Here is a 13,661-nt window from a genome sequence, read left to right as displayed (position 1 = left end):
CAAGCTAATTCAAAAGAGAAGATGTTTTTATTTCCCATGTGAGTTGCCTCCCGAGTGTCAACAAGCAATGGGGTATGATCAAAGATCATGCGAGACAACACTTGGACTATCATCAGAGGAAACTTTTGCTCCCATTCAACGCTGGCGAGGACACGACCCAACTTCTCATACGTTGGGTTGGTAACGTGTTAGCCCAAGTAATTTTTTTACTAGAAAGCTCGATCTCTCTAAGATCCATGCTTTCAATAATTGTATTAAACGTAAACGACAATCTACCGTCAAAGTTATTATTGTTTTTTCTTCCCGTCTTCGAATGATGTTAAAATCGCCCCCAACCAAAAGTGGGAGATGTTCACTTCCGCATATACGAACTAAGTCCGCCAAAAAAATATGGCTTTAGCTCAGGCTGTGCGGCTCCATACACTGCCACCAGTGCCCATTGGAAACCATCAACCTTCGATCTGACACAAAACTTAACCGCAAAATCTCCCATGCGGACTTCCAACGTATCACATTTAACCCCTAGTAAAATCCTACTGGATCTTCCTCTTGGGGGTAAGCAATGCCAATCAAAATCAACTCCCCCTGATAAGGTGCTAAGGAACTGAGAGGTAAAATTTTCCCTTCCAGTTTTGGAGAGGGTGATAAAATCCAACTTGTGTTCTATAGAAGCATCCGCCGGAAACCTTCATTTAGCCAAGTCCGTTAGACCTCTGCTATTTCAAAAGATTCCTTTCATATTTCGTCATGAATTTTTTTAGTGGTCCGGATCCTAGCACTTCTGCGCACAGCTGAAACCGGATAAATCTTCCGACTCCACTTGCGCTTAGGCTTGTTATGGTCCTCTACCCGCTCCACACAACCGAGCTCCATGGGCCTACTCACCTGAGAATCTACATGATTCGAACCCCTTGGAGATATAGACCACTCATCCTCCTTTGTCTCGGGAGTTGAGGGTACACGATCCGCACAAAAGCTATCAAGTAGCCTAACACCCAAAGCATCTATGTCCGCATCGTTCATAGGTTTAACAGCTGCTAAATTTCTGATCATCTCTAAAGCTCGCTCCGCTTCAAGGTCAAGGATATCATTTACAGATTTAGCAACTTCCTAATCATCATTACCGACTGAAACTCCCAATTGATTTGCGTTATTAATAATCTCATTATCAAAAAAATAAAGATGGAATTGGAAGTGTTGACAGACATACCGGTAGTGACCTCAATGTCACGAAGCTTGGCTGCCCGCATGGCGCGCCCTAGCTGCAAGTCATCAACATCCGGCTGATTCTGAAGACGACATCCCATCCATCGGCCTTTAGAGACTGGATCCGGAATCCCACAGAAAGTGATGACCTCGTCCCTCGACGGCCTGCTTGGGGTAAGGCCTCCAGCCCGACCCCCAAGTGGACCAATCTCCCCCGGTCCATCTGTCAACAGCCCGCTCGAAGAAGCCACGCCCGCCTCCACCTCTACATGTGTCATATAACCCGAAGGCATCGACCGAGGTCTGCAAGCGGTAGCCGTCAGTGGGTGCACGATGGGAGGTCGTGTGCGCCGAGCTTCCTGCTCCGCTGGCCCGCCCCCATCACACCAGCCGAACTCCGTAGGGGCGCCTCGGGGGAGGCTGAAGCGAGGGGCTGCTTCCCGTGCCCCCCCCCCAACTTGGCGACCACCCCAGTGTCCCGAACGCCACCATCAAGACCAGAAGCCGCCCCTTTCATCAAAGGCGGCGAAGCATGGCCCTGTGAGTGCCCACTGAGGGAAACAGGGGCCACCTGCCCATGCTTCTCCCCCTCCTCAACGCCTAAGCCTACGTCCTAAGCACGCACCGACACGTGTACCACTTGACTAGGTGGATGCGCCACCAGGGTCTCAATCTTGGCCCCAGCAAAATCAAGAGGAGGTAACAAGCTCTCGAAAAGATCATTACTCTCGACGCAATCACTCCAGAGTCTAGGAGGTGCGGAAGCAGCCTCAAAAGAACCAAATCTCAACGAGTTCATAGGCGTGGAGTTAGGTAAAGGTGCACCTTTCCCTGGCGCAGCCGAAGTGTGATTTGCACCCGGTGTGTGAGACTTATCTCGCCCACTGTCCTCCTCATGCCGCTCCTTATTGCCCGAGCCATCATCCTTCTCAGTCATATCCACATCCTCACCTGTCATAGCCTCCGTGAATAACTCAGAGTCCTCAAGCTCAATCTCTAGGTTGTAGAGCATGCCCGCATGCGCCCATCTAACCACATCCGGCATGAACTCGATATCCACAACACTGACGAGCAACCGCGCCACCCTGTTTGCCCGAGTAAATGGCATGTCCACCCGCTCAGTCTTCCCAACGAGTGTCCCCAAGCTTGCCATGACCCTAACATCATTCAGAAGCTTAGACGGTGCCCCTGAGAACTGTAACCAAACCTGAGGAAGGGGCGTACCCTTTGGCTCGACCTTCTTCCACTCATCAAACTCAAGGATGCACTCCGTGCCAGGCACCCTACACATACCAAAGCTCAAGAGCTTCTTCAGGTCCTCTGCTGAAGGAAAGTTTACCTTGTACACATTGGCATCAAGTCTGATAAGCTCCCACTGAAAGTTTCCTGGAACAAGCTCATTTAACCTCTGTAAGATCTGTGCCTCTGACAAGTCACCTTTAGCCACCTTGACCACTCCCGTGGTCGCACTCTGCAGCGGCTCTTGGACCGACACCGCACTAGGAGACTCAAAGAACATCAGTTTGGAGCAGCAAACTCCGTAAATGGTGACTCCCGGCATCGGCTCACGCAACAACGGACACTCTCCTGTAGCATGCACCGGTTTGAGGCACGTGTCACAAAGCTCTGTAGTGCATTCTGCAATAAAGTGGCCTTGCTCACCACAATGATAACAAAGCATTTTCTCCTTCTTACGAGCTCGATCACCATCCGGCTTCTCAGCCACTTTGACGGCGCCCACCACAGTAGGCTCAGCCTTGGGCACCGCCGCAGTAGCAAGAGCCATCACCGCGACCATGACCTGTCCTGACAAAGCTGGCGCCTGCACAGACGCAACCACCTCCGAAGGAGCAAGCGGCTCTGTGGCGTCAGAAACAGTAGCAGCGGGCGGGGGAGGTTGCCAGTGACGATACTTGCCTCCCCGGCCTCCGCAATGACCTCGGTAGCCACCGCGTTGCCTGTAATCCGGCCCTGACACACCCTCAACAAAGCCACCCGGAGGGCCGTAGAACGGACGATTAATAGTTCCATCACTTTGCCATGCATATCCACGCCCGCCGTCCACCGACGACGAACCCCGATGCTGGTCGTCACCATAAGCATCATATCCATCATCTCCCCACTGGCCTCGAGGGGGTCCACGACCACCGTAGGCGAACTCACTACCTCGGTTCGCCGGGAAACGAGGCGGACCCGAACCATTACCGCCCCTAGGCACCGCCGGCGCTGCCCTAACCGCGGGTGGCAGCACTGCACTGTGTGGGGTTGGAACGGGCACCTGCTACGTCGGCACCACCCGGTTCTGCGGCGGCTGCGCGTCGTGGTGCTGCAGCGGCGCAGGCCTCGGTGCCGCCTTGGGCTGCGGCTGCGCAGGCTTGGGGGGCTGCCCAGCGCCCCGACCAGCCATGGCAGCCTTGGGCCGAACCCTAGCAGCTCTCTCGTGCGCAAGTTTCAAGAATCCGGACACAACGATCCGGCGAACCCTAGCTTTTGCAGACGGGTGGAGCGACGGACTGAGGACTGCAGGAATAGTCGAACCACAGGTCGAATCGATCCCATGCACGTCAAAGTAATCGCTGACTCTCTGATCGGTCTCCTGGCTAGGACCATGGGCCTCATACCCAGTCCTAGCGAGGCCCGACTCAGCGTTGCGAAGCAACGGCCCATCACGGCCCAACAGAAAATTCAAACGACGCGCTCGGGCAGCTCCGATCCCGATCCCCGCAATCTCCGGCGAAGAAGCCGCTTGCGCTGCCGGCGCCCGTCCAGCCGCCGTCCGGCGGCCTTTCTTCCTCCTCACGACCAAGGTCCAGGAATCTGGACGAACCATACCGAAAAGCGTGAGTTTGGGCATACATACCTTGGGGAGAGGGCCCTTCCATGGCCTGATCGCCGACGCCGCCGTCCTCCGATGAACGACCCGCCGGACCATTTCCTTCTTCTCCCCCGCTTGTAGTCCTGTCCTTGCCGGATCGTCCAGAGGTACGTAGCGCCTTCTCTACGATCGCAGCCACCTCCTCCTCGTCGTAGCCGGAGTTAAAAAACTCACAAATCATGTCGGAAGGCATCGGCGATTGCGACTCCGATGAGTTATCACCCGCCTCCCCATCCTCCTCATCGTCTTCGTCATCGGCCAGCGCCCAAAAACGGCCCCCGACTCGCCGCCGTCCATTGTGGGAAGAGGCCGAAGTGCGCGCAGGGGCGGCGGTCGCCCCTGCGGTCGCCTCCCCCACCGCCCTCCACTCAAACTGATGATGCTGATGATGATTGCTTCATATTTGTTCGACTCTCTGAACTTCTTCAGTCACCACTGCTATGTTGGTCCTGCATTTCTCGTGCAGGACCAACATAGCAGTGGTGACTGAATAAGAGAAGCGGATGATGCCGAGCCAAGTGGCTGCCTTTGTTTTCAACCCGAGAGGGAGAGCCAGGCTTGAAAGCGAATTGGGCATTTTTCAAACTACCAGCACGGCAGCTACCCAACCGCAATTCTTTCTAGTCATGCTGTTGTCGCGTGTGGTAGGTAGGAGTGGGGAGCCCATGGGCGATTGGCTTCGCAATCCATTTGCGCATTTGCGCCTGCCCACTAGTGGCGATAATCATCATCAGTGCAACTTGAGCAAAGGGCCTTTTGCCATAACTAAGTGTACTATAGCGAGCATGATTTTCACTTTCAGCACAATTTAATCGAAACTTCAGAAATTCCATTACTATCGGTACTTCGGTAGATACTCAAGAAATTGCCTTTTGGTCAAGATATTTCAGCGATTACGGTAGTACACACAAATTATTGTTCAAACAATTCTTAAATTACTATTTGAAATTTCAAAATACAAGGTGGAATCTGAACCAAATTAAAGTGTAAAGTTTCGGTCCATTGGCCGAAACGAAAACTGAAAAATTCATTGATTTTGGTTATGACTGTAATATTTTGAAATTTAAAACCAGCTAGCAAGTCACAAGTCAGGCGATCTCAATAAATAAAATAAAAATAAAAAGAGCAAGTCAGGGGCTCACACTGACACCTAGAAGACAAATCTTGCAGCTACATATATGGATGTATGAGTGATGAGTTTAACCAAGTGGCTTCTTTTGAACCAATCGAAGGGAAGCTAGTACTGTTCAGTGCTCTTTACTAGCTAAGAATAGGTGAAATGGAAGTCATCTCATGGCTCAAATGCTAGGTGACAAACTTGATTCGCAGCCAACAGTGTGGAGAAAGGCAATCTGAAAAGGTAGATATCTGCAATCATAAGCACCAAAGATTCACCCAAAGCAAATGCATGTATATTATACTCACTCCGTTTTTTAAATATAAGACCTTTTGAAGATTTCAATACAAACTACATACAGATGTATATAGATGCATTTTAAAGTGTAGATTCATTCATTTTGCTTTGTATGTATTCCGTATTGGAATCTTTAAAAATGCTTATATTTAGAAACGGAGGGAGCATTGTAGGAGCAAAACATTTTACTAGGACAGTAATAATACAAGCAAAAAAGAAGCCACATAGTATTAGCATGATTCACCCCAAAATACAACGACAATATCTTTAGGTAAAGCTGCGGGGCCGCCATGGCAGAGCAGCTACACAATCAACAACAACGCCACACGTCGATCAACACCAACGCACGAACAACGAAAGGCAAAAGGCGACAGGAATTGAAGAAGAAGAACATGCACGAACGAATTAAGCGTCTTATTTTTGGATGTACTCTGGAAGCCTCCTCCTCCTCTCCTCCACGGTGGCCCCGGCGATGCTTCAGACGTTGATGGGCAGGGGCTCGCCGTTCCACTCCTTGAGGCACTCCAGCATGGGGTCGATGAGCTTGTTCTGGCTGATGCCCAGGAAGACCTTGGTGCACTCCTCGCCGGGGGACAGCAGCTTCTCGCCGGTGAGGTACACGCAGCCGAGCTCCTCGCGGACGAAGCGGTACAGCGGGAACGACCTGCTCTCCTTGATCAGGTTGGGGATGGGCGCCGTGCCGTTCTCGAAGGCCACGCGGGCGGCCTCGATCTCCCGCGGCAGGGCCGACCGCAGCTCCTCCTCGAACTTGTTGATCTTGGAGAACACCGTGGCCTCGCTCTCGGCCTCGCCGGCGCCGGCGGTCAGGGCGTGGTCGACCAGCACGGCGCGCAGCTTCTGCATCAGCGGGTAGTTGGCGCTGCAGGCGTCGTCGGCGTAGCTGAACACGGCCTCGCGGTCGATGGCGGTGATGAGGCTCTTCTCGCTGAAGCGCGCGCTGGAGAGGTCGCCGGTGGGGTTCATGGTCAGCACCTTCTTCGACACCTGCGTCACGCAGTTCTTCACGGAGGTCTTGATGTTCTCCTCCAGGTGGCGGAGGTCGATGGCCTGGCACAGCGCCACCATGTATGTGGAGGACATGAGCTTGAGAATGTCCACAGCCTCGGCGGTCTTCCTGGCCGAGACAAGCCCCAGAGAGTTCACGTCCTGGTTGTGCTGCTCGGCACTCTGGACATGGTTGGTCACCGGGTTGGCAAGGTACTGGAGCTCAGAGCAGTAGGAAGCCATGGCGATCTCGGTGCCCTTGAAGCCGTAGTCCAGGCTGGGGTTGCGGCTGCCAGCCAGGTTGGAGGTCAGCCCGTTGTTGTAGAACTCGTTGACGAGCTCCGAGAACTGCGCGAACATGAGCTTGCCAATGTTGGCGATGGCGAGACGGGTGTTGTCCATGGACACACCGATGGGCGTGCCCTGGAAGTTGCCGCCATGGAGCGCCTTGCCACGGTGGACGTCGATGACGGGGTTGTCGTTGACGGAGTTGACCTCGCGCTCGATGGACTTGGTGGCAGACCGGATGACCTCGATCTGGGGGCCGAGCCACTGCGGCGACGTGCGGAGCGCGTACCTGTCTTGCTTGGGCTTGAGCTGCGTGTCAATCTCGTTGACCTTCTTGGCGTGGCCCATGAAGGCGCTGCCGGCCAGGATGTGCTCCATGATGGCCGCGGCCTCGATGGAGCCCGGGTGGTGCTTGAGCTTGTGGGTGAGGTGGTCGGTGAACTCGGGCTTGCCGTTCATCACCTCGCAGAAGACGGCGGACAGGACCTCGGAGAGAACAGCGAGGACGTTGCAGTCGAACAGCACCGTGGCCGCGAGCGCAGAGCCCACGGACGTGCCGTTGACAATGGCGAGCCCCTCCTTGGGGTTGAGCTTGAAGAAGCCGCCCTCGATGCCAGCGGCCTTGAACGCCTCGGCGGCGTCCACCTTCTTCCCGTCAACAGTGGTGGCCTGCGCGTTGGGGCGTCCGGTGATGAGGCCGGCGATGTAGGACAGTGGCACAAGGTCGCCGGAGGCGGTGATGGTGCCCCGGAGCGGGAGGCAGGGGCTGACGCCGGTGTTGAGCAGCTTGGTGATGGCCTCGAGGATCTCGAAGCGGATGCCGGAGTAGCCCTGGAGGAGGGTGTTGATGCGCACGAGCATGGCCGCACGGGACACCTCCGCCGGCAGCGAGTGGCCATCGGCGCCGGGGCCAAAGATTCCAGCGTTCAGATGCCTGTACGGAAGACAAGGACATGCATATGGTTCGTTAGTTGCAGGTGAAGTAAACAGATAAGGACGGAGATGTACTGCTAGAAGTACGTAGCGGTAGAGTTAGTCGCTGGATCATGTCCTCTGTTAGAGCTGGAAGTCAGAGCATGATGCTCAAACAACGTAGAAGTAGTAAACAATATTTTTGTGTGTCTTTGGATATGATGGATGACTTGGCTCCCTGCTAACTGGCAGAGATCTGCACTGCATACAATGAGTATCTAAAGATATTTTCTGAAAGTTCTACTATATCTAAAGAGTTTATACCTTTTCTTTGCGGTACAGAAAACTTGTTGATGGGTTACACAGCCTATAAGCATGTTCATCTAGGCAACTTCAGTGTCCAGTTTATACCTTTTCCGTGGCACATTTTGGCTGAGCATGCCAAGGAATTCCGCATGCCAATTCACCCGACCGGCACAGGCGCAGGTGTCCTACGCGTGACTCGTTTATCGGGGACGCATGTGCTTGTGCATGTTCCCGGCCGGCCTCGCGGGGCGGGAGCGCGACGCGACGCGACGCGAACCAACTGACCGACGAAGCCCCGGCACGGTCCACATCCGCTTAATTAGATCTGCCTCTTGTTTAACTTCTTTCTTTCTTTCTTTCTTTTTCACTACTGTGTGCTTCCATCGACTTGTCACCGTCGATCTACTATGCAGCAAGCACGGCATGGCACGCAGTTTAAAGCCTCAGCTTTAAATGCCTATGATCTGTCTATTTTTCGTTTCTCATCAGGACGTGCTGATGTACACACCTGCATGAGGTAACGGTTCTGGCCACTACCATGATGAGAGACGTATTTACTGTGGTATTTTGTTTCCAATTTTGCCAGGCTCCTTTCCATGGCTGTGCAGGCCACGGCACATGAATCCCAGGAGGCTACAGCTAGGCAAAAGCTAGCACTTTTTTGTTTGCTTTGCTTAAAACACGAAAAGTTTCATAGTTATTTGACTGACGGATGGGCCCAACGCATGGAGTGAGTAAAACATGCATGATCTGGACGCTGATCGCCGAGATCAAGAGATTTGGGGGTGAATTGGTTACCTGAGGAGCTCCACCTGGAGGGCGGGCCCGTCCTTGGTGCGGCGGTGGGAGGTGCCGCCGAAGCCGGTGGTGACGCCGTAGATGTCGCCGCCGCCGGCGAGGCAGCTGAGGATCCACTCGCTGCTGGCCTTGACGCGGGGCCGCGCCTCCTCGTCGAGCTCCACGGAGATGCCCGACGCGTCCTTGGCCTGGGCCACGGCCGCCACCTGGCCGACGCGGAGGCTGGCGCCCTCGATCTTCACCACGGGCTCGCGGAACTGCGCCACCATCCGCTTCACCTCGTCGAGGTGGCTGCCGGTGAGCTCGGCCGCCGCCGCGCCCCAGTTGAGCGGGTCCTTCTCGACGATGGCTCCGTTGCCTGCCATTCTCTCGGTGGGTGGTGGTGGTGGCCGGCGAACTGCGCGGAGGAGGAGGAGGAGCAGGAGAGCCGAAGAAGAGCCGGAGGAGATGGTGGTGAGCTCTTCTTGGAGGGAAACGGGAGCGGAGTGGCCAGCTTAAATAGCGCCGGGGTGGCGAGGTAGGCGGGTTTAGGTGGGCGAGGACCCCTATCCATCCAGCGGCCTCCTCCTCTCTGCAGCAGCGCTACTGCCTAGTGGGTTGGTTGGTGACTGATACGCTGGATCTGCCAAAGTTTTTGCTAATATTCTACTCTTAAGAGAATATTAGTACTAATTTCTCATAAAAGTTATTTCATTTACCTGGATGTAATGGCTGAAAATCTGCCATTTATTGCCAGATAAACATTGTACTCCTGAACAGCACGGTTACTAAATACAGAGAAGATTAAGAGAGACAGCCTAGGATCGGGGAACAGCTACAAATTTACATGTGCGTGTTCTTTTTTTTGTCTCTTATATTATTATTATTATCATAATAAATATTTTTTATCTTCTTCCTGCGAACGTCCTGAAAATAAACATTTTTAAAATTTGTTTCTACAGAAGAGAAAGCTAAAGGAGGGAGCCAGGAGCAGAGAAAAAGAAGGGAGAAACAGCCTCACCAACCCTGAAAAGGAGAATCAGGTTTATTTTTTCGAGTGGAGAAAGGGAAAATCAAGTACTCCTAGAAACCAAAGTTGTTGGCGAGGTAACTTTTGCGGTGCCCCGCAGCCTCTCGCGCGCTGAATTACTAAAATCCGTGGGATTTCGTCTTGTTCAGCCTATCCAGTTGTATGTGCGTCGGTGTTCGCACTGCCTTTGCTAGCTTGCGGTCATATTAACCTTGCCTAGTGGCCTCTGTCCCACTCAGTACAACATCGTTCTTCCCATCCACTCATTAAAACTTGGCAATGCTCCGGTGGTACCAAAATGATCATAGGATACATGCATGTTTTGGAGACGGACGGACGGTATTATAAAAGAACAAATGTGTTTTGGCACAATGTAATGCTTTTTTGTTTTATACTTTAACATCTATGTATAAAAGAACACATGTGTTTTGGCATAATGTAATGCTTTCTGTTTTACTTTAACAGCTAAAAAGCAAAGGTAGGCGTGAAGGAGCATGTATCTTCATCGGTTTCAGGCTTTTACTCCAAATTTTTTATGATTTAATTTGCTCCGTTTAACTAGTGGCACATCATCAGATTTACCAGTATAATTGCCTTTTTTTAGAGAACAAAGGAGTTTCATTGCTCAGTAATGTTTAAAGGGATAGAAGCGGGGTCCGCAGGCCCCGAAAACAAAACATGTCAACCCTTGCTGTTTTTTTTAGAAAGGAGGATGACCTCTGGCCTCTACATCTGGGCGATGCATACGACCACTGTCAACCCTCGCTGTGGGAGGATGAAAATTTCGATAAAGCATGCGCATCCCTATTGAACTCACTCCGCTCATCGTCGAAGATGACCAACTAGAATATATTCTTCCCGCTTTCAATCTCCTTCAAAATCGCTGCTTAGCTCGTGAGTTTATTTCCAAGTTGCGGAGTTTTTTTATCACTTCTTAGTTACTGCAGGTTTTAATCGAGCGACATGTTTGAGATCTTTGTTACTATAGGTTTTAATCGGGCGGTCTAACAATTTCTTAGCCCAACAAGCTGTTCAATTCCAATAAATACATCCTTCATGGAACTTCTTAGTACGTAGACAACGGTATGCATACCTTTATACTCGTACTTTATATCAACTTTTCCTCACAAGAAAATAGGAGGAATTATGTCAGCCTTATTTAGTTTATCAAAAGAAGTAGCCTATTCGTTGGCCTAGAAAGCATGTAATTCATCATAGACGATTCAAACGTTGAAGTGACTGTCTAACTATCTCAAAGTAGTACTCTTGGGAGATGCGACTTCTACCATGAGAAACAGAAACACGGGATCTATGAAAAAAAAGATGTCATAATAAGTGTTGTACCTGTGATCCACGTTTTAAAGACCTTATCACCTTGAGATTCCCTGATGGATGAATAAGGTAGGCTATACAACGGGTTGGAGCCCTGACTACTCTCATAGTAGTTTCGCCCTCGGGGCACATCGATTTCCGAAGAAGTATGTATATGAGAAGGGTGATGGGGAAAAGAAGGGCGACACCTTAAATAGATGTTGGGTTACCTTTGGAAAGAGTCGTCTGCCACAAGTTTGATTATTTTGCCTTTATGTGGGCCGGATAACGTGAATGGTTCTACCCTCAAGGGCCGCGTTAAATTTTGAGAGTGACAATGTCTCTCGATTTGTCGGTACCTATTTTAGGTGAGCACTTTTTTGTCGTGCAACTATGTAGAAGATATGTCATGCCAAATCTTGGCACCCGAGGGCATTGCGTGAATGAGGTGGTTTGCATGTCGTGTTAATTTATATGTCTCATTTGTGTATTCTATCAAGAATCTTTGTAGTATGATTTAGGACGAGTTTATAGATTGGTCAAGAAAATTGTCTCGAACTCAAGTAGATAAATGTTGCTTTAGACCTTCCTAATGATCAACTTTGGCAAAATAAAGTCTTGTAACACTATATGCCAAGTATAAGAATGAGAAGTACAACTAATATTCTTCATAACTATTTATATAATGCCTTCCATCGTGACTTAAAAACCTTTGCTTATATAATTATGTTTTTATTGTGAACAACCCGAAATTACATCTAGAAGTGGTGTGTACTTGGCTTTACAGAGATAAGATTGATGAATAGCTTTATAGTTGGTTCGGTCAAACAATGTGGTTCCAACAAGACTCTAACTTCCATAATAGGTTGCCCCATTAATGTGATCTTCTTCTAAATTTCACATTTAAATCTTTTGCTTCTTGATTAGCCCCGGTGACTAGTTAGCCCATTCACTTAGCTGAAATTAATTTTACCCTAGGATGGTTTATTCTTGATGTAGTCCATCATCTCGATGAGGTGATTCACGAGATCAAGCGCACCTGGATTTGGATAAGGATTATGATTGGTTAGCTCATCCCTTTTTTATTGGAGTGACTTTGAAGAAGGACTTTTCCTTGGGTTTGATCTTCCACATTATGTAGTCTCGGGAAGCTATAAATATTAACATTGAGGTGGGGCCATTTTATTAGAATGCCTTCCCCTTAAACTTTGTGGTTAATGACCTCTTCTTCAATTTTGTGATCAACATTCTCATCTTCAACTTTGTGGTCAATGCACTAGCAACAATTCCACAATTTCTAGGCATCTGGGGAAATCAAGGGGGTGATGTTGCACCTAATTTGAGGGTGTCGTTGGTAGGGGACATGGTTTCAACATGTTGATAATACACTAATTTGAGGGTGTGGTTGGGGAGAGACATGGTTTCAACATGTTGATAATACCCTTATTATGATCCAACTAGAAGATATTGATGTCCTTATGTAGGATCGAAGATGGTGTCTAGAGGGAAGGGTGAATACACAAATATGAAAATTAGCCTTTTAGTTTGTGTGTTTTAAGGTAATTATTCCTAGTTGTCTAACATGCAAGTCTACAAAAGAAAGAGGAGAAGTGAAACTAGCAATAAGTAAATAGTAAGGAAAAGGAAGCACAAACACTGAGACATTTCTTGAGGTTCATACTGTTAGCGGAACCTACACTATTTGGTGGAGGTTGAGGCACAAAGTCCTAGGACCACAAAGGTCTTGGCTAGGTTGACCACTGTAACACCCCGGATGTAACTTTCCCAATTTGTACTCCAACTCTTGCCGTTTCTGGCGTTAAGTTATATTTATTCCTCGGGTTCGGGTCTTTGTCTCCGTGTGTTGTTTTCGTTTTCATGCATCTCATATCATATCATCATGTGCATTGCATTTGCATACATGTTCGTCTCATGTATCCGAGCATTTTCCCCGTTGTCCGTTTTGCATTCCGGCGCTTTGTTCTCCTCCGGTGGTCATTTCTAGCTTTCTTTCTTGTGTGGGGATTAAACATTTCCGGATTGGACCGAGACTTGTCATGCGGCCTTGTTTTACTACCAGTAGACCGCCTGTCAAGTTTCGTATCAATTGGACTTCGTTTGATACTCCAACGGTTAACCGAGGGACCGAAAAGGCCTCGTGTGTGTTGCAGCCCAACACCCCTTCAATTTGGCCCAAAACCCACCAAACTCTGCTCCATGTCCTAGAGCGTTCGATCACGATCGCGTGGCCGAAAACCGCACCTCATTTGGACTATCCTACCTCCCTCTATGCCTATATATACACCCCTCCGTTTTCGGATCATCTCCCCTCTCGAAACCCTAAAAAAAGATCCACCGCACCGGCCGGACACGTCCGATCCGACCGGACGCATCGCCGCAGCCAGCCAGGCGACGCCACGTGGCGGGCGGACCACATCCCCGCCGCCTCCCAGCCGCCGGCCCGCAAGGCCCGGGGCCGGCCCTCTCCTTCGCCCGACCGGGCCCGAGGCCAGCACCTCGCCCGCGCCTTTCTTCTC

At 50.5% G+C, this 13,661-nt stretch overlaps 1 protein-coding gene across 1 annotated transcript; it reads right to left on the bottom strand.

Annotated features, from left to right (window-relative positions):
• Window positions 1–5,698: 5,698 nt before the first annotated feature.
• LOC542819 (phenylalanine ammonia-lyase) lies at window positions 5,699–9,277 on the bottom strand. Its single transcript, XM_044547515.1, has 2 exons — window positions 8,805–9,277; window positions 5,699–7,722 (listed from the first exon to the last, which is right to left on the bottom strand). The coding sequence occupies exons 1-2, from the start codon at window positions 9,167–9,169 to the stop codon at window positions 5,973–5,975; spliced, it is 2,115 nt and encodes a 704-aa protein (XP_044403450.1). The 5' UTR covers window positions 9,170–9,277; the 3' UTR covers window positions 5,699–5,972.
• Between the last annotated feature and the right edge of the window lie 4,384 nt (window positions 9,278–13,661).

This window comes from Triticum aestivum, chromosome 6A, assembly GCF_018294505.1.
Source record: "Triticum aestivum cultivar Chinese Spring chromosome 6A, IWGSC CS RefSeq v2.1, whole genome shotgun sequence".
In the NCBI taxonomy this organism is placed as follows: domain Eukaryota; kingdom Viridiplantae; phylum Streptophyta; class Magnoliopsida; order Poales; family Poaceae; genus Triticum; species Triticum aestivum.
This window is presented reverse-complemented; position numbering and strand designations above follow the sequence as displayed.

Coding starts and splice junctions, on each gene's coding strand:
- LOC542819 (XM_044547515.1), bottom strand. CDS start 9,169: ATGGCAGGCAACGGAGCCATCGTCGAGAAGGACCCGCTCAACTGGGGC. Junction 7,723..8,804: donor CTCCAGGTGGAGCTCCTCAG/GTAACCAATTCA, acceptor TCTTCCGTACAG/GCATCTGAACGCTGGAATCT.